The sequence below is a fragment of the Thermothielavioides terrestris genome, chromosome 2, assembly GCF_000226115.1.
Source record: "Thermothielavioides terrestris NRRL 8126 chromosome 2, complete sequence".
NCBI classification, from domain to species: Eukaryota; Fungi; Ascomycota; class Sordariomycetes; order Sordariales; family Chaetomiaceae; genus Thermothielavioides; species Thermothielavioides terrestris.
Genome location: NC_016458.1, coordinates 9,211,840 through 9,230,819, shown reverse-complemented (window position 1 = coordinate 9,230,819; position 18,980 = coordinate 9,211,840). Strand labels below are relative to the sequence as shown.

The window sequence follows — 18,980 nt, the reverse complement described above, 5'->3', positions numbered from 1 at the left end:
TCATTGGCGTATGTAGGGTCGCCGGTGAAATGCAAAGGAAAAGAGATGCCACCACCCAAGCGTGCGCCACGCCGGCTTGACGCGGAATGAGAAGAAACTGAAAAGAACGAGGGACGGATGACGGAGCGGGGAGACGGGCAAAGAATGGCAAGATCTCAACGTACCTGCAGGTCTCGATTGCTGGCAATTGCCGTCGCGGACGGGCCCAGGTTCCGGCTCAGACAGGCAGGCGAGGACAAAAGAGCGGTGGTGGGAAAAGCGCGAGGGAAAGAACGGTTCAGAGATTGTGGGGGTTTGGACCGGTTTGCAGACAGTTGACTCGAAGAGGCAACAGCGAGATGAGAGGACGGCAAAGAGCGCCGCGGATGGGAGATTTGCCAAATGAGCAAGGAAAATGACTTGCTGAACTCGGCGGATCTTCGAATTGGGGTTCTGTGTTCTGGTTCTCGGATGGAAGAAGTGGGAGGGGGGAGGTTGAGAGGAAGAAGTGTGAAGGCGGAAGTTGAGAGGAAGTATACACAGGCTCGCTGCCTGAATGGGAGTGGGTCCGCTTCCTGGGATGCTATTCAACTCGAAGAACAATAGCAACAATAGGCTGGTTTGGTATTCACACCAGCACAATAGCCATGACAATAGCTTGGAGTTGCGCACCCTGCTGGCCAGCGTGGTGCGAATTATTGTCAAAATTTCTGAATAAGCCCTCGCAACACGCCCACGCGGATAGTTCTGAACTGCTCCGTGATGCTTCTGGATCTGGCACACAGCACACCAGAGAGAAGAAACTTAGAGAATGACCCCCGGGGTGCACAGCGAGACCTTACGTGCATATAGACAACTCGAAACGCCGGTCAAGCCGCTCTGAGGCGAAGGCCTGATTGCCGACCGGGAACAGACATCACAGAATTGCACACTTGCCAGATGCCAGTTGCCCTCACTTTGTTCCGAGATAAACTGAGAATTGGTACTAGAGTCGCGAGTACATTGCCCAGGTCAACCCGACCAGATTTTAATGACCTTTTGCGTGTGTTGAAGCAGCTTATCCAACCAGACGATGCTCCCATCGTGCGCATGGTTGGCTGAATTATGTGTGTACCAGTGTCAATGGTTGGTGGAAAAACCACCGACTTCCTCGTCTTCAACTCTCCCATCTCTCCATCACCACGCCAGGAGGATGCACAACCATGTCTCGCCACGGCTGTAATGCACTGCCGGCAGGCCTTACTAGCTTACTTCTGCGTGTCAGAGCTTCCCACTTTGCATCATGCATGTCACGGAAGGCCCCGAGCTGGTGATAGGCGGTGATTGTCACTCTCCAACCGTCGAGAGGAGGCCCAACATGTACCTGCGTGCCCAGATTAGCTAGCATCCTTCATCCGCCCTGTCAGGCTTCGATCGGGGGCGTCAATGCATAATTACCCCATTCTTCGTCGTCGAAGAGAGAAACACCTCGCGAACCTCGGCCCGCTCGACCGTCGTAGTCCAGTCGGTCAGGCACCAGGCGCAGGATCCGGGCCTGTCGCGACAAGCCCGGAACAGCACTGAGCTCCCGGTCTCAGCCTCCCGGCCTGGCTCCATCGGCTCTGGATTTGACAACTCCGGTATGCTCGCGAGCGACTCGCGGTGCCTCCACGTCCTGTCCACCTGGTCTGTGCGAACATGGAGGCAGATGCAGTATCTGCCCTCGTCGATTGCGTCTCGGAGAGTGGCGGCGCCGCCCTCCAGCGTGTGCGTCACCCGCAGGAAGAGCTCGTCACCCGTGATCCGCGCAGAAGGGGTTTGGTACCACATGGGCCCGCCTGGCCAGCTGCGTGCCCACGACGGCTTGGTGAGTGCGTCTAAGGGAAGGCCTTTGGGCGCGCCGTAGAAGTGGCGGTTCATCACGAGACGCCCAAGGAGAAAAGATCTTGGAGGTACGTTGGAGAAAGGTTAGAGCTGAGTGGGCGGCTTCAGATTGACGGACGACGGGTGAGAACGTACAGGTTATACGGAGAGTTACCGGGGTTCGGATTAAAAGACGTACACCTCGCATATCGGTATCCGGTGTGTATTTTCTTGGTTGGTTCCCACGACGATGAGAAGACATGGAGTCGGCAACAGATGGAGCAGTAGACAAACCGGTCGCCAAGATCCTTTTCGAGTAGGGTAAGAATATCACCCCTGCATTGCGCCTGTACTCTGGCAGCGTCTTTTGCGAGTGCGGAGTGGAGATCTCTACAGACGAGGGAGAGCACCACAACCGATTCAGGGGATGACGAGAGCTGGGCCGCAATAAAAAAGATAATTTCGATCGGCAGTTTCAGCAAGGGCGCCGGCTGTGCTTGGGATGGCCGGGATCCAAAGAGACGACAGCATTTTTGACCCATCCTGGCCATGTTTGGATGAGATTTAACCAGAAGAGAGGAGTAGTAGAACAAAGCGCGGCCACTTAGGCATTTAGCTAGGATGATGTTTTGTTGCATGACGGAAATTGAATCATATGTGACAACAGGTTGATGCAAGTTGCGAATGATTTACACCTTGTTACCACCTCATTTCCAGTGCAATCCGGCGAATCAGTATCACCATCAATAAGCCAAGCCAGGCTCCTCCGACTTCCCAGCATCGCCTATTTCCTCCGTCTGATGATGCTCAGGGGGCCGCTGCTCGCCGTGTCCCCGGTTCTTGCGCCGGCGGATGCGCAAAAACGCAGCCAAAAACGCACCCAACACACTCAAGAGAGTCAGCACCAACGAGTACAAGCCAATGAGGCAGGCCAGGATCTCGGCTGTCTCGTGCAGCGGCGGCCGGGCGAAGTCGAGCGGGACGTTGTTGTTCGGCCCCTGCCTCGTGACGGTCAGCTCTGCGCACACGATCGTGATGACGAGCAGCACGGCCAAGAGGACCGCCCAGGGCACGTTCCAGAGGCTGAACCGGGCCGGCGCCGTCGTCCGGCTGCGATAGCGGTGCTGGATGGACCTCGGCTCGCTGTGGTGCAGGCACTCGAGGATCTCCTGCGCGTGCTGCCCGCGAGCCTTGCGTGAGTAGCCCGCCGAGGCGCGCAGATCGCTGATGTGGTGGTCGCCCTGCCCAGCTTCGACTGAACCCTTGCCCCGCCGCCGCTGCCGCCGACCCGATCCCAAGCCCACCGCGGCAGGGCCGAAGATGATGACGGTGAGAAGAAACAGCGCCAACGCGGTTGTGACGACGGCCACGATGCAGACCCCGACGGTCCAGACCCTCAAGAAGGTGGTGAAGCCCGCATCGGCGAACGGCTTCTTCGGGGCGAAGACGAAGTAGACGGTCGGCACGTTGTCGCACTCTCCGCCGGGCTTGTTCCCGTTGTGCAGAAGCGGCCAGTTGAGGGCTGCGGTGCCGAACATCCAAGCTGACCAGATCAGCAGGCCGAGGGCCGCCGTCAGCTGGTCCTTGTAGCTGGTCGTCACGAGGAAGTGGAACAGCGATTGCTTGGGGGGCCGCGCGCCGCGCTTGATCCGCAGTTCCTCGGACGCGATGAGTGCGACCTCGTGCTCTGTGGCGCGCGCCTCGGCGACGGACTGCCGCGAGTGGATCAAGGCGGCGACGTAGAGGTCGCGCAGCTTGTCGATATCCGCTCTGGTTGGTGCGGCCGCGATTTCCTCGATGAGCTCGCGGTTGTAGACGGTCGTCACGGCTCCTCCGTCAACAATCGCCTCCTCGCTCTGCTGGCCGTCGCGAATCTCGATCTGCTCGTGCCAATGCGAGACGTAGTGCTGGACTGCCGCGCTCAGAGCCGCCTGCGCTGCGTCGTGGTCGCGCTCCGCCTCCTCTGCCGCCGCGTGCAGCGCAAATGCCTTGAGTACGTCGGAGTAAGCGCGCGCCCTTTTCACGTCGAGCTCGGTCACGGCAGCCTGTCGGAGCCGCTGCAGTCGTCTTCGGTACTCAGCGTCCGCCATGGGGTGGCTCTTGCTGTCGACAACGAGCGCTTGGCGGAACAGCACGGTGAAGATGAAGTAGACGGGGTACCAGAGGACCAGCTGTATCAGGACGGCGTAGTCGATGATGATGAGGTTGAAGGCCACCAGGTTGAGGAACATGGTGACGAAGAGCGACAGGGCGAGAATGCCCCAAGCGCCGTGCCAGAGCCGGAACTGCTTGTCCACGCCGAAGAGCACCGCTACGATGGCGGCAGCGTACAACAGGTAGAAGCCGATGCGGATGCCGGCGCCGATGAGCATCTGGTCGCCGAAGATGTGGCAGGGCATGTACGACGTCACGGCGCTCATTTCGCCCGTGCCGACGAAGCCGGTGCTCGTCACGCCCACGAAGTACCCCATCCTGACTGAGCGCACTCCAAGAGCGCGGTTCTGTTACCTTGAGGCTCGCCAGCAGAAATCGGGAACGGCAGTTGTTGAACGTGTAAAGGAAGCAACTAAAGGTCGAGGCACATGCGGAATCGAAAACTGATGGTCTTTTTTGACTTTGCGAGATCGGGGCAGGTTAGCGGCAGGGTGTAGACATTAAACACGCAGCGCACCGACAGCACGGTGGGAGAAAAGGAAACGGCGAATGGTTGAGCATGGCGAACTGTCACCTGCAGCCCAATCCCGCATGTCGGGCAGGACGCACCATGACGAAGCTGAAGACAGGGCTCGGGTGGTGATAGTTGGACGAATTGCATGCGGCCAGTGCAGTGATTGGGCCGCCAGGCAATAATCGCGGTCGGTGGCTTGGGGCGGCATTGCCTGATCGGCAGCGAGCCCAACCTCCTCGTACCAGCGGGGCCATCGCCAACCTCTCACCGCCCCGGTCTCCGGGCAGCGGACAGCTCAGAGCTCATCAACATGTTTTCGTTGACGATGTGGTTGGCTCGAGCAGCGGCGCGGGGAGAGGTCCGTGGCTTGCCGTGTCAAAGCCCTTTCAGCCCATCAGAGCACGCCACGGACGCAGGCATTAAGTCAGGCACCTTCGTACCTGAGTGAAGACCGAATCAACGATTCCGGTCAAGCTGGCACCGTTCCAGATCTTAAGCAACTGCAGCTAGCTCCATCCAATCTTTCTTGAAGCTCCTTCCTGTTCCTGACCCAACTCTTCATTCCGCTCTTTTTTTCTTTTGCACGTGTCTGGTTGACCTCTGCAACTTCCAAATCGTGCAGAGCAAAATGCGCCAACACCGAATCTCGATTGCGGCGCTGCAGCTGCTTCTGGCCTTGGGGTCAGCGCAGGAATACGAATTCGTCAGGTGGAACGCGCCTGCAGGCAACTTGGCGGCCAACGATGTCTACCGCCGCCAGTCGCCGCCGCCGGGCTACCACCCAGAGTTCGGTTCGTGCGGCAGCGGGACGACGTGCGAGAACGCTTGCGGGCCGAATTGGATCTCGTGTCAAGCCTCTACCAACCTGTCGCTGTTTTGCTACAACAAAGTCGACCTGAACCAGACCTGTTGCGAAAATGGATCCGGCCGTAAGTCGGCGAGCCGTTGGGCCTAGGGGGTATCATGATCGAAGACGGGAAGCTGACGCTGGCATCATACAGGCGCCTGCGACAATGGGTACTACTGCGCCTGGCAAGAATTCGGTGGGAGGGTGTGGTGCTGTGAGAACGTAAGCAGCAAGCAAGCAAGCCCAGAGCTCGGCAATAAACCGTCCCGTTAACCGTTGCGAAGGGCCAAAGTTTGGAAGAGTGCGGCGTTCCGCAGCCAGCTTCGTCTTCATCCACGGCGACAAGCTCGCCGACGTCTTCAGGCGAGACCAGCTCCTCGCCCTCCACACCTGAATCCCCAACATCGGCGCCCACGTGGGGGTCAACAAGCGGGTCACCGAGCGCATCACCGAGCGAGTCGATATCCAACAGCCATTCCCTGTCCACAACCAGCTCGCAGTGCCCGGCCTCGACCGTTACCTCGTGGGCAACAACAACAATATTCTCCACCATCAACCTGGGGTCAGCAACAGTCACGGTGACCGTGAACGGCGGCGACTGCAGCTCCTCAACTTTGTCAACGCTTGCCGGGCCATCGGAGACCTCCTCAACGCCGGGCACCATTACCGCGCCTCCTTCGCCATCTTCGACGTCTCTCAGACCGCCGGTACGTTGCTTCCCTGCTCGATTACGTGTCTTTTGCAGACTTCCGAGAATAACTGACCGACTGACCTCATTTCGACCAGATTTTCAATGCGACCTCTACACAAACATTGGTCACGGCGGGGGCTGGCTCGGTGGCAGTCAGCCCGCTCGCCTTTGCCCTGGTCCTCCTGCCGCTGCTGCAGATTTGAGATGGTATCTGGCCAGATGAAGGATGGTTTGGGTGGATAATTTCAGGGGTTCTGAATCGAGAGGTTGAAGTAAATGGGTTTTGTGCCGAGAGGATACCCCTTTGCGTTGTCTAGACCAAGAGTCGACGGTCATCACCGGCAGTAAGTAGATAATCACCAAAGTCGCTGTACCTAAGCATCAAAGTCGCTGTCAATGGGATGCATTGCACTGAAGTTTTCCTATTTCTCGTGTTTAGATGCCTAGCGGAACGACGGGAACCGCGTGATGATTGCCCTGTCAGTATTCGCTGGTTCCGATGTCAAGTAAGTTCTGGATGATCGCCTGCCCGCCGGTCCCTGTGGCCATATTGTTGTCCCTCAATTGAGTTGGCCGGGCAGGGCTCAGTATCAGGCAGAGTCCAACCCAATCGTCCAGAGCACAGCCCGCTTGCAACGTTCGGTCTGCGCATGTCTCACTTTCCTAAAGCTGCTTCAGCAGAGAGCTAATATCGCAGACACTGCCAACCTGCTCCTAAACCGGGCCATCTGTGGCAACATTGGCGGCTTGTCCTGAGTAATTCCTGTGTAGTCTTCTTCTTGGTGTGGCAAACAATGCAGGGTTAATTTCACAGGTACACTATGGTACTTACCTGTCTAGATGTGGTGCTCTCAACGTTTGCAGCCTGTGTTGACGTAAATTCACTGGATATTGGACGAGTTATTGACACGAAAGGGAGGCTGCCTACGCCGAGCATTGCCCCAGCGGACGGCACTGGAGGGAGGACATGTTGGCTGACTCCTCGAACGCACTGGATGAACAGCAACAACCCTCTCCGAATAGAGTGAACCCAGTTGTTCATAACCGCCCGACGGCAATATCTGCTCGTCTATAAAAAACACAGCTTGATCGCATGGCTTAGCCAACTCATTTTGACTACCGCAAACAAATTCTGAGGGCGCAACCCCTTGCAAGCGACACCAACAACCATCCACCCCACTTACACTCCACCCACGATTCTCAATGCCCCGCAAGTGGCCGGTCGATGATGATGGGGAACGCCTGCCCGAAGGGGTGAGGCGGACGGGGTACGATGCCGACACGCAGACGTACACGTACGAAGGCGCTGACGGCACCACCTACACGGGTCGGCCTGGTCAGCGGTTCGGGGAACTCACCCGAACTGGCGGACCGAGCCAGATCCCGCGCCCGACATCTTCTGCCTCTTCCCGGCATTCTCAACCACAAATCCTGGCGAATGAGGGCTCTCTACGGAAAACCCCATCGCCATCATCAACTTATTCCACCCCAACCACTCCCGACGACCACACAAACTCCTCCTCCGGCGATAGGCGGTCCCCGCAAGGAACACCACCATCGTCGTCATCATCACCTCCCTTCAACGCGAGACGCAACAAAACGTTCAGCGCGATTCTCGATTACAACACCACCACAACCACCACCTCGACCCCCACCTCCTCCATTCCCGCGGCCACCCACGCCGCCACCTATCCCCTAGAGAGGTCATCCAAACAACACAACGGGCCGACTGTGGGGGATGCCGCTAAGGAGCTCTCCAGGAGCACCGGGAGCCTCTTCCGGGAGCTGTCCCTCTGGGCCCTGCTGGCTCTCAGCAAGCGCATCAGAAAGCGGGCAGAGTCCATCCGGGCGGCTCGCGAGCGGAAGCGGTGATACGCATGGAAGAGAGGGGGAGCGGGAAGAGGGCGCCAGGGAAACGGAGGGAAGCGAATGATACCCATGATACCCAGGATGATGAGGGCAGGGGGCAATTGTGAGAACAGGCGAACTGGCGCTCATGGGGGGAATGCTTTTCCGGATATGGACAGGATAGGCCTGAATCATTAGCGAATTGATTCTTACTTGGAAACAAAAAAATGCGCTGTGAGAAGTGACAAAATGATATGAAACAATGACCGATTGCTGTTTTTTTCCCGCAAGGCTACTCAACTCGTGTTGAACAAGCCGGGTGCGTATTTCGTCATTGCTTTGTCGTAGAAAGGGCCGCACAGTTCGATTCAGCACAACTCAGTGTTAGCCTTTGCACCAATCGTGAAAATCCTCGATTTTTCTTCCTACCTTGTTCAGCAGAATCTGTAAGGCGTAATTTGACTGAAGCGTAAGATACTTAATCAAGCACATGCTGAAAGACGGCGGCGACCTGGAACAGACAAGAGTACCTTAGTTGGTGAGAGCAGTCAGGGTTATTGCTGGCGCCTGAGATACTTGAGTCGCACGGAATACTCTTCGAAGTGAGTAATGAAGCGTTACGTAATTCGCAAACAGTTGAGCTAAGATCAAAAGTCACGCAGGCCAATGCTCATTGGCTGCGCCTTGCCCGAGTAGCGATGGAGGGGACTTCTGAGCCTGATCTATTGCTGCTGGCACACGCAGCTTGCTGAGGAATTTGCCTGACTTCGGCTTTATCAACTCGTTCCGCTCACTCTGGATCTATTTGATACGAGCTACCAGAGTCATATTCACTTTTGTCTAGTGCTAAGTTTGTTCCTACGAACTTCATCGCCGACAGTCCGATGCCACGCCAACCCGATGCGTCCGTCTTGATCTGCCGCCATGCTTTCCTCTTTTGAAGCTGACTGGGACAAATATCACAAACCCACCAACGATGTCTTCTGAAAAGGAGCCGAAAGGGCTACACGGTTGCGATTTTCCGTCCGACTTCCATTCTGTCCAACTTCCGTCCGACGCTCGCGTGACCAAAACCCAAGTGACAGAATAGGTACCCAGGTGCCCGTCGAGCATCTTGTTGATCCTGGGTCCGCCGAGTCATGCGCTGCTTACATGCATTATGTACACCAAGTTGTCACCCCCTGTACCTCCTCCATATCAAGGTCCTACGATGCGCCCCGCTGCCCGAAATAGACCGCGGCCGGTGCGGCTCTGCGCTCGAAGGATCCAACGGCGCCACGGAAGGCTCATCGAGCCGTAGGCGCCCGCGATCGTGCATGCATGCAGGACGGGTGGTGCTACCCACTTCGGAGTTAATACCCCGGAGCAATGCAAGCAGCCACATCGACTTGACAAGAACCGACCTAGTGCAACGTGGCAACAGGCGCGCGAAAAGGCCTGCCCGGAAGAAGCACGGAGCCCGCGGGGCGCACCCAATATCGAAGCAGGAACGCTGCAACCATTGGGGCCCAATCAGGCGTGGCGCCGAGCAGGGCTGGGCCGGCTCCAGGTTTCCGGCTGAATGGGATATTGCTCGGACGTGGCCACAGAACATCACGCTGACTGTTCTTGATCAGGTCCCACCGCGATCCAAGGTCCGTCAATTCCTGGCTTATTGCGCCAAGTTTAAGTAAATCACGAGTACAGACTTGCCCCGCCATGTCTATAGGGCTGGCGTCGCGCTGCGCCGACGGGCAAGTCCGCCCTGCTTGGGGACGGGGATGGGTCTTGCTATGCGACAGCGGAGGAAACCGCCGCCAACCCGTCGTGAAAGGCCTGCCAACCTCATATAACTCCGCTCGGGTCTTCACTACTGCCCATCTGAGAGAGAGAAAGAGAGAGAGAGCTGGCTGGCAACCGGGATCCTGGCCTTCATAGCCAGCCATGAGGTGCTTGCTCCCTGTCGCCCTGCTCGGGCTCTCCGCCTCAGTCCACGCAACCCCAACCGTCATCCTCGAGGACGTACAGGGGACACCATTAGGTTGGAGTTTCCGCGGCTACGCCGGCCCCTCGGACAAGATCACGTTGTTTGTCGCACTGAAGGAGCCCGGAATCCAAGAGCTGAAGGCCAAGCTGCACCAGCGGCAGAATCCCGACCACCCCGAATTCGGACAGCATCTCAGCCGTGGTGAAGTCCTGCAGCACCGCCAGCCCGCGGATGCTGCAGCGCGCGCGGTTTCCGCCTGGCTGAAATCGAGCGGGATCCGCGACGTCCACAACCAGGGCAGCTTGCTCAGCTTCGAAGCCACTGCGCAGACCGTCAAGTCAATGCTCCAGGCCGACCTGGCATACTACGCCTACAACGGCAGCGACGCGCCGCCCGTGCTGCGGGCCAAATCGTACACCATCCCAGTCGCGCTGCGCGACTACATCGACTTTGTGCATCCTCTCACCAACTTCATGCCCCCGCGCCCGGGCCCGCACCATGGTCACCATAGGCATCCCAAACCCAAGCCAAAGCCGGGACACGGAACCGGACCGGGACCGAAGCCCAAACCCACCAGCCACGCTCCGACCCCAACCAGTCATTCCACATCCCGCCGTCCAACCTCGACTCCCACCCCCATCGGCGTACCCGGCAACGAAAACCCGTCCCCCAACCTCCCCTGTCTCGCGGCCACGGTGCCGGACTGCATCAAGCAGCTCTACAACATCACCTACACGCCCCCATCCACCCCGCCCAGCCCCGTCCGCCTCGGCATCGCCGGCTTCCTCGAGCAATGGGTGCTCTACTCGGACGTGGCCGAGTTCCTCGGTCGCTACGCCCCCTCCCTCTTGGGGAGCTCCACCACCACCACCAACACCACCACCCCCAGCAGCGCGGCAGCCAACTTCACCATCGAGCCGCTCAACAACGGCACGAACCCGCAGTCCCCGCCCTCCGTCGCCGGCCTCGAAGCCTCCCTGGACGTGCAGTACGCCCTCGCGCTCGGCTACCCGGCGCAGGTGACCTACTACAGCACGGGCGGGCGGGGGATCAAGCTGGACCCGGCGACGGGGCGGCCGGTCGGCTCGGGATCAAACGGTTCGGACGGCTCGGACGACGACAGTAGTGGCGACGGCAGTAGTGGTGGTGGTGGCGACAGCAGCGCTGCGAACGACAACGAGCCGTACCTCGAGTTCCTGACGGCGCTGCTGGCGCGGCCTGACGACGCGCTGCCCCACGTGCTGAGCATCAGCTACGCCGACGACGAGGCCAGCGTGCCGCGCGCGTATGCGCGGCGCGTGTGCGACCTGTTCGCGGCCCTGGCTGCCCGCGGCGTGAGCGTGCTGGTCGCCACCGGCGACGGCGGCGCGGCGGGTACCGGGCAGACGCAGTGTGTTGTTGCTGCTTCTGCTGCTGCTGCTGGCGGGGGTGGTGTGGATGATGAGGGGACGACGAAGCGGTTCGTGCCCACGTTCCCCGGCAGCTGTCCGTACGTGACGGCGGTGGGCGCGACGGACAACGTGGGCCCGCCGGTGGCCGGGGCGGTGTTCAGCGCGGGCGGGTTCAGCGACGTGTTCGCGCGGCCGGCGTGGCAGGAGGGCGCGGTGGCGGCGTACGTGGCCGGGCTGGCGGCCAACGCCAGCGACGCGCGGCTGGCGCTGTTCAACGCGTCGGGCCGCGCCACGCCCGACATCAGCGCCATCGGCGCCGGCTTCCAGATCGTCATGGGCGGCAGCGTCACCCAGGTGCTCGGCACGAGCGCCAGCACCCCCGTCGTGGCCGCCATGGTCGCGCTGGTCAACGATGCGCGCATGCGCGCCGGCAAGCCCAGCCTCGGCTGGCTCAACCCACTGCTGTACGCTGACAAGGTGCGGGCCGTGCTGCGGGACGTCCAGGCCGGCACCAGCGCCGGTTGCCGCTTCCCCGACGGCTCCACCGCGCCCGGGTGGACGGCGGTGGCCGGTTACGACTGCGTCACGGGCCTCGGAGTGGTGGGCGACTTTAACGCTTTCCTGGCTTCCCTCATGTAGGAAGGGAAGCGATAATGAGAGAGGCGAGCGCCGAGGGGCGCTGGATGTGAGCACAGTTAGCGTGTCAACATGGCGCTGTTTCTTCTAGCTTCTATCATCCGCTATTCAACTGTAACCGCTGTGGTGTTCCTTCGCTACCTTAGGCGGGGAAGAAACTTCCTCTTGCCGCACTCTCAAGATTAAAGAAACACTCAAAAACATCGTAATTCGTCCTCTCGTCATCAAGCAATCCCACTCGATCCAGCTCGGCGGCCATGCCCTTCTCACAGAGGAGCTTCACGTCTAGACGGAAGGGCGGCTTCCAATCGAGGATGTCCCTCCGAGTATGCCCCCTGGCGCTGCACCACGCCATAGCCAACCCAGCGAGGGGGCAGGGCTCGGTCGAATCGCCAAACATGTACTCGGGCTGCAGCAGGCACGCGACACGGTAGAAGCCGTCTCCCTGCTGACTGTGCGCGATGTGCCACAGCAGCGCTTTGGCGTAGAGCACCACATGCCGGAGGGGCCGCCGGCGCGCCGGCGTGGCGTTCCCCAGCGGCCGCGGGGCGTGCGTGCCGAAGAACGGATGGCGCATGAGCTGGGTCGGCGACACGTCGCGCAGCTCGCACTCGAAAGAGCTCCGGCCCAGGTCCCGGCAGTTCATGCTCAGCCAGCCGGTGCCGCGGCGCGGGTCGGGCCCCGGCGTGAGCAGCGTCAGCGCGCGCAGCCGCGGCAGGCTCAGCACGTCCAGCTGCAGGAGGGCGTCGAGGAAGTCAGCCTGCGCGGGCACCGGGTGCACGCCGGCGTGCTCGATGCGGGTGCGGTCCAGACCGTGGAAGGCGTCGAACGGGGTGCAGGTCCAGAAGCGGTCGCCGCCGCCCGGGCCGCCGTCTACCACCGTGCGGCAGACCTACTCGTCGAACACGGCGAAGATGTCGGTCTCGTAGCTGATGAACGGCACGTCGAAGCGGATGCGGTAGGGCCGTTCCAGCCTGCCGGTGATGCCGGTGAGCGGGTCCTGCAGGTACTCGGGCACGTCGAGGTAGCGCGGCGGGCGGTGGTAGTGTTTCAGCCACACCTCGCGCGACTCGGCGCAGGCGTGCAGGGGCGGGAAGACGGCCTCACTGCGCGGCTGGACGACGTAGCGGAAGTGCCAGTCCGGGTGGTTCAGGTTGACACAATTCTGGTCCGGAGGAACGCCGTCGCCGCAGAAGGTGCACATCACCAGGCCGATGACGCGCGTCGGCCGCGGGACGGCCAGCCAGATCTGCACTCGGATCTCGGAAGGGAGATAGCGGAAGAGAGTGAACTGTGACTGGTCCATGGTGTTCTGGTGCTCGAGGTGCTCTAGGTGCTCTAGGGGCTTCTGAGCATCTGATGCTTCGTATTGATGCTGTTGCTTAGGTTAGGTAAACGTAGGTAATTTAGGCGATGTAGTCGTTCGTGGCATGGTTGGGAGAAGATCAGCGACAACAGCAGCGAGTTTACCGGAAGCCTAGCCAGGCAGCAATCGGCCACCAGGCGGGCGGATTGCTGCCACCAGTCAGGCCGGCGGAGGTTCCCAGGGAAGGAAAGAGCGAGCCATGCTAGATAAGTGAGGTGGTTGATGGCGCAAAACATCTAAACCCGACTTCCTCTTGCCGCAGCCCACTCAGCAGACAACCGGCCCTGCCCAATAGTGAACTTGAAGCCTCCGATCACAATCTTTGTACCTCCGCATCAATTGGATTCTGCGATGTTGTGGGCCGCAGACCAAATCCAACGTCGAGAAACCACTGTAGACGTCTTGCATGCTCAGGAGTAACGGACGGAGTCCTGCTACATGAGACGGTGTGTGGGTTCTCAAGTTCGGCCCTCTCTGTTCGCCCCCATTGCGTCATGCATCCAAAAGCTCACCATGACCTCAGTCCCTGGCTCCTGGAACCATATATAAATGAACTTCCAACGTGGGCGGCATCTCGCTGGATACTCCGTTGAATCGAGCATCTCGAGGATAGTTAGATACATTTTTGCAAATCGATTTGCCCCCCACAACTCGCACAATGCTCCGCAGCAACATCGCCAGATCAGGCCTCAGGGCAAGCGGGATGCGGCCCCTGACCCGCCAGCCACGCGCCACCAACGTCCGGACGGCCATGTACAAGAAGGACGGGCCAGACGGCACGACTTCGCATCTCGAGTGGACGCCCAAGACGTGAGTTGCTTTGAGCGAACTACGTCTGCCAGTTACATCCAGATGATATGACCATGATGGTCATCATCTGACCCAGTAACGCATGATTCAGATACGCCGTGATAGGAGGCTCCATCCTGGCCGTCGCCGGCGGGTACGGCTACATGATGGGGAAGCCGTACAAGGTGGTCGGCAGCGAGCAGAGCCCTGCCTCCATCACCGAAAAGGCGTCCGCCGATGCCAAGAGCAAGAATCCGTGAGGGAGAAGTTGATCGCGTACGGAGCGTGGGAAAGGGATGATGGGTGCTGGCTCCTCTAGCTGGAAGTTACTGGAAGTTGGAACTGGAAGGGAGCTGGGTGTACATTCAGCGTTTTGAATCTGTTTCTAGTTGCGGTTTAAGGTCAGGAACAAAAGCAAGATACAAGCGGGCACGTCTGAAGAAAGGAGACTGGCATGCGTCAACGTCCGGGACTAGCGACCGAGATCATGCCCAACTGCAGGGGGCACGAGAGATATACTATGATCTGACGGCTTGGAATCCCTCTCCAGAGCACCTTCTGAAGTCGGGCGCTTCCTGAACTTGGAAGCTCTTGGGCCGAATCAGTTGAAACCTGGCTACAATTGGGGTGCACTGTGCAGTGATGGACATGAAGGGGGTTCAGCTTTCCTCTTCCCATGAACCGTGATCTCCGCTGTCTGCACCAGCCATCAATAGCAAACCTGACCCCCCCATCACTCTGGTCCCTCCGCTATCACATGCACCAGCCGCAAACTCCAAGCCTTGTAGTGTACCACGGCACGACAACCACACCACAAAGACCAACCATACCCGAAGCCATTCGCCGTAGAACCAAGGTAGAAACCTCGTCTTCTAGTAAACACCACTCCCATGAAGTGCAAGTGATACCAGTCTTCCAAACACCGCCGCCGACAGACCGCACGCTGTACAGCGCCCTCGGCTCCCCACATCCTGCCCTGCAAGAAGAGATCAACCAGGCACACCTCTTCGCGCCCACACCCACACTCACACACAAACCCAACCACACCACCCAAACAACCTCAGCAACATCCCTCCGTTATCCCCCGCATGGCGGACAACATCAACGCGGCCTCCTGCTCCTTGCGCAGCTGCTCGTCAGGACACCACGCCGCCGAGCTGTCCGCGGCCAAGGGCGACCCGGCATCCGCTTGCTCCGCCAACCCCAGCCCAATTCCGGTCCGAGACAATTCCAATTCCAATCCCAATCCCAATCCCGCCGTCCTTCCAAGCCCCTCCCGTTCAGAACCCCACGCCACCAACCCCTCCCGTTGGCGCGGCAGCACCTGATCCCGCTGATGCCCGTCATCGTGGCCGTGGCCGTGCCCCTCGCTGTTTCCGTTGCTGTGGCCGTCACCATGCCCGTGCCCATCGCTTTGGCCGTGCCCCTCGCCGTGCCCGTCCCGTTGGCCATGGTTGTCGCCGCCAAGGCCGTGACCGTGGCCGTGCCCGACCACCCGCACCCCACCACTCCAATCCAGTCCATCTCCCTCATGGTCCGGGCCCGGAGGCCACCGCAACAACCCAGCCAGCGGATCGGCAAAGAAGAACGGGTCGCTCCGCACACCGCCGGCCGCCGGGATCCGCGCGGACGACGACGCCGACGCGGGCGAGCCCACGTTGGACGAGATCTCGGCGCGCGGGCCGGGCGACTCGACCTTGGGCTCGAGCGCGGCGGGCTTGTGGCGGTGATGGTGGTGGTCCTCCTGCTCGGGCGGGAGGCGCTTCAGCGGGGGGAGGTGCAGCGCGGCCGGGGTTGCGGGGCGGGAGAGCGAGGGGTGTTGTGGGGTCTGTTGTTGTTGGTGGTGGTGGTGGTGGTGATGCTGATACGGAGGCGGGAGCTGATAGGGGTGTGGGTGGAAACTGGCTTGTTGGCGCTGCATCTGGGCAATGAGCCGGTCTGTTTCGCGGAAGCCGGCGTCGAGGTCTATGCCGTGGGATAAGACGGGAGTGGCCGCTGCGGGCTGCTGGGCGTGGCTCGGACGGTACGCAGGAGACGGTAGGGGTGCGGTTGGCGTTGGCAGCGGCAGTCGGAGGGACTCGGGGACTGACGAGGGCCGAAAGACAGCCGTCGTGTGAGGTAGAGAAGACGTCTTAGGTTCCGCGCGGTCATCGAGCGAGACAAGCGTCTCGACGCCGCGGATCATCCGCCACGCGACAGCCTGCTTCCGCTTGCGGCTCTTGACCGCTGCGGAGATGGAGCTGTCGCTCGTGAAGACGAGGGGTTCGTAGGGTTGGGTATCGGGCAACGGGGACGATATTGTGGCTGTCGTATGCGCCATGCTCACGGAAACAGACGGGGATGGCTCCGCAGCGGCGGCCTTATCCGCTTGAATGGCCGCGGGCGCTGACTTGCGAGGTTTCTTGGCCCTAGGCCGAGGGGAGTTCCTGCTGAGAGCACCGACGGCCGGTGCGCCGACGGACCGGCCGGTGATGCGCCGCAAGTTGACCATGATTTTGCCTACCAAGTACGCCCCGTTGAGCTTATGATCCCGCGTGGATGCCGGGCGCTTGGCATTGGGATTGAGTACGCGCTCGCGAGGAGCCTTAGCCGGCTTCTTGGGTACGGTCTTTGAAGATGGGGAAGTCGCTTGCGCTGGCACCTCTAGTGGCAGTGTCGGGCTGCATCTTTCTTGCCCGTCGACGTCGCCAGAGAGCCGACGGCCGTCTCCACGGCTCTGGCTGCTCGCCAACGTGCCGCTCTCCCTGCGTTTCTTGGGCGCCCTTTCGGCGCCATCCTTCCGTTTGCTCGACTCGGGGCCGCTGTGCCTTCGCGACACCCTGGCAGTCTTCTGTTTCTCCCCTTCCGGGAGTGCAGCACCGGGCGGCAGCCAGAGGGCCGGCTTTCTCCTCTGCAGGTCGCCGACCCACGCGTCGCAGTCCCACTGCACCCAATAGTCGATGATGTCGGCCCAGACACTCTCGGGTGGCTTCGTGAAGTTCACGAAGACCACCTTGCCCCCGCGGTCGTGCACGGCCTTTGCGAACTCCCTCACCAGCACCTTGAGCCCGTGAACCCGCATGCTCGTGCCCAAAATGAGCAGCATGTCAGGGCCCAGCGAAAGGTCGTGCTGGACTAGAGGACTGATGAGGTGGGCATGCGGGTGCTCTTCGCCGTACAGCACAATGTCAGGTCGGAGCTTGCCAACACCGAGCGCCCGTTTGCCCTTTTCCTCCCGGGCGGCCGCTGCGCCGGCGCAGTGAGGACACGTGGGCTGGCGGCCTGCAAGGGTGTCGGCTAGTCGGGCTTCTTCGTCCCACGACGCCGTCCGGGCGCAGACAAAACAGCGGAGCTCGGCCAAAGACCCGTGCAGGAATACGCATTCGACACCTCGATTAGGAGCCGCGGGCCCGGAGGAAACGGAGTCGGAGGCCGACTGTGACAGCGGCGCGCCAGGTTCGAGGCCCTGCGTGTCGTCTGCGTTGCCATCGGTCACCTTGTTCGAACGATTTAGCCCGGAGGAGCTGCGGCTGGCTCTTAGCGAAAAACGGTATCGACTTCCTGCTCCCAAAGACAGCGATGTGCTGAGGCCCACGCGTTCCTCAAGTTGATCGATGTTCTGAGTGTAGCATCTCACCAGCTTCCTGCTGTCGCGCAGGACGCTGACGAAGCGGTGGCTGCTGGTCGGCTCGGCGCTGCGCACTTTTTGGCGAAGCGTAGACACAAATGTGTAGAAGACCGAAGTCTTGATCGGACAAGACCAGATCCGTGCGTCGAATAGGTCACGGCCCTTCATGATCGGAAGGGAGGCCCGTGAGGACGCGAACGATGTCCGTGACGACAACAGGGGAGTGGAACTTGACGAGGCCTCAGAGCGCCGAGACTGGGATGAGTCGTCGTCGCTTTCGCCGGACGAGTCGGTCGACTCCTGATAAGGGTCAAACGTGATCGGCGGCGGGGAGGAGAGAGGGGAGGAGCTCCCGGGAAGCGAATCCAGGTGGCTGAGCCTGGCCATGGGCCGCGGAGTCTCGAGGATGAGGCGCGGAGGAGACGAGGTAATAGCAGCGGAGCCTTCCGCAGCCGACAGGGTCGGGTTCGTGTCGTTAGGGTTCGGCCGCCAAGGCGAGGTTGGAGGACTGAGGAGAGGCGTGGATGATCGCAGCGGGGAATCCAGGCCTGTGACGGGCGACCCCGGTTCTTGCGCCGCCATCCCCACGTCGGGTCGAGGCCCCTGTGGGCTGGGGGATCGTGGCTGATCTCGCGGAGGGCTCATGTCGTCCGCTGCTCGCGTCTCGTTCTTTGCGGCAGGCTTATACAAGCCCGGAAATGGTCTCTCGGGCACATCATCCGCTATCCGGGGCCGTTTTCGCGGTCTTTCGTCGGGCGGCGCGTCTGACACGGCCGCGTTGTTGCTGCTTCCGTGCGCTTTCTGTTGCGCAGCCTCGAACTGGGCCTGGATCAGCGAATAGAGACCGTTCTCAGAGCGGAAGTCCTGCATCCTGGTCAGCGGGGCCACACGGGGATTGGCAAGCAGATGCGACGCGTTCGTACGGGAATGCCCGAGTTGGTGCTGATGCCGGCCCCGGTGATGACCACAATCTTCCGTGCCTTCCACAACGTATTCGCGATGTCTTGGAGTAATGGGTCGCAACCCGGCTCAACGTGTGCCGTCGGCATCGCGAACACCCAGCGAATGGGTTTGGCATAGGAAGGACTCGGAAGGCGGGAAACAGCACGCCAGCGCAGGGAGCGGCGTTAGACCATTCGGCGGTGGGTTTATCGAGGCATGATTCGCGGGCGATGTAAGAAGGACGGCTTCTCTCGGCGTGTGTGCGCGACAACACCCGAGTTCGAGACGAATGGGGCCGCGCCGGGGCGACAATCGCGTTCGGGATCTTGGACCGTCGCTATTGTTGTCGGTCTCGGCGCTCGGGGCCACGGACGCGTCCAAAATCGAACGATGGTGGGGTAGCTTCCG

At 60.5% G+C, this 18,980-nt stretch overlaps 9 protein-coding genes across 9 annotated transcripts; 6 read left to right on the top strand and 3 right to left on the bottom strand.

Annotated features, from left to right (window-relative positions):
- Positions 1-1,181: 1,181 nt before the first annotated feature.
- On the top strand, positions 1,182-2,141 carry THITE_109904 (uncharacterized protein; the record flags this gene model as incomplete). Its single annotated transcript, XM_003653603.1, has 4 exons — positions 1,182-1,238; positions 1,364-1,825; positions 1,865-1,910; positions 2,098-2,141. 4 exons carry the CDS (start codon positions 1,182-1,184, stop codon positions 2,139-2,141), a joined length of 609 nt encoding a protein of 202 aa, XP_003653651.1.
- Positions 2,142-2,564: 423 nt separating this feature from the next.
- On the bottom strand, positions 2,565-4,292 carry THITE_2045938 (uncharacterized protein; the record flags this gene model as incomplete). The annotated part of the gene is made up of 1 exon (XM_003653602.1): positions 2,565-4,292. The coding sequence occupies one exon, from the start codon at positions 4,290-4,292 to the stop codon at positions 2,565-2,567; it is 1,728 nt and encodes a 575-aa protein (XP_003653650.1).
- Positions 4,293-5,117: 825 nt separating this feature from the next.
- THITE_2129237 (uncharacterized protein) lies at positions 5,118-6,230 on the top strand (the record flags this gene model as incomplete). Its single annotated transcript, XM_003653601.1, has 4 exons — positions 5,118-5,418; positions 5,491-5,558; positions 5,621-6,043; positions 6,123-6,230. The coding sequence occupies 4 exons, from the start codon at positions 5,118-5,120 to the stop codon at positions 6,228-6,230; spliced, it is 900 nt and encodes a 299-aa protein (XP_003653649.1).
- A 1,000-nt stretch (positions 6,231-7,230) lies between these two features.
- Positions 7,231-7,899, top strand: THITE_2129236 (uncharacterized protein; the record flags this gene model as incomplete). Its single annotated transcript, XM_003653600.1, has 1 exon — positions 7,231-7,899. One exon carries the CDS (start codon positions 7,231-7,233, stop codon positions 7,897-7,899), a length of 669 nt encoding a protein of 222 aa, XP_003653648.1.
- A 1,899-nt stretch (positions 7,900-9,798) lies between these two features.
- Positions 9,799-11,382, top strand: THITE_2025173 (uncharacterized protein; the record flags this gene model as incomplete). Its single annotated transcript, XM_003653599.1, is given in 4 exon segments — positions 9,799-10,293; positions 10,405-10,920; positions 10,983-10,987; positions 11,001-11,382. Coding segments are annotated over 4 exon segments (1,398 nt in total), but the record flags the coding sequence as incomplete, so codon positions are not given.
- A 135-nt stretch (positions 11,383-11,517) lies between these two features.
- THITE_33702 (uncharacterized protein) lies at positions 11,518-11,871 on the top strand (the record flags this gene model as incomplete). The annotated part of the gene is made up of 1 exon (XM_003653598.1): positions 11,518-11,871. A coding segment is annotated over one exon (354 nt), but the record flags the coding sequence as incomplete, so codon positions are not given.
- A 139-nt stretch (positions 11,872-12,010) lies between these two features.
- On the bottom strand, positions 12,011-13,174 carry THITE_2088800 (uncharacterized protein; the record flags this gene model as incomplete). Its single annotated transcript, XM_003653597.1, has 2 exons — positions 12,011-12,760; positions 12,812-13,174. The coding sequence occupies 2 exons, from the start codon at positions 13,172-13,174 to the stop codon at positions 12,011-12,013; spliced, it is 1,113 nt and encodes a 370-aa protein (XP_003653645.1).
- Positions 13,175-13,892: 718 nt separating this feature from the next.
- On the top strand, positions 13,893-14,283 carry THITE_2088799 (uncharacterized protein; the record flags this gene model as incomplete). Its single annotated transcript, XM_003653596.1, has 2 exons — positions 13,893-14,044; positions 14,136-14,283. 2 exons carry the CDS (start codon positions 13,893-13,895, stop codon positions 14,281-14,283), a joined length of 300 nt encoding a protein of 99 aa, XP_003653644.1.
- An 800-nt stretch (positions 14,284-15,083) lies between these two features.
- THITE_109910 (uncharacterized protein) lies at positions 15,084-18,679 on the bottom strand (the record flags this gene model as incomplete). Its single annotated transcript, XM_003653595.1, has 2 exons — positions 15,084-18,494; positions 18,554-18,679. The coding sequence occupies 2 exons, from the start codon at positions 18,677-18,679 to the stop codon at positions 15,084-15,086; spliced, it is 3,537 nt and encodes a 1,178-aa protein (XP_003653643.1).
- Positions 18,680-18,980: the final 301 nt, after the last annotated feature.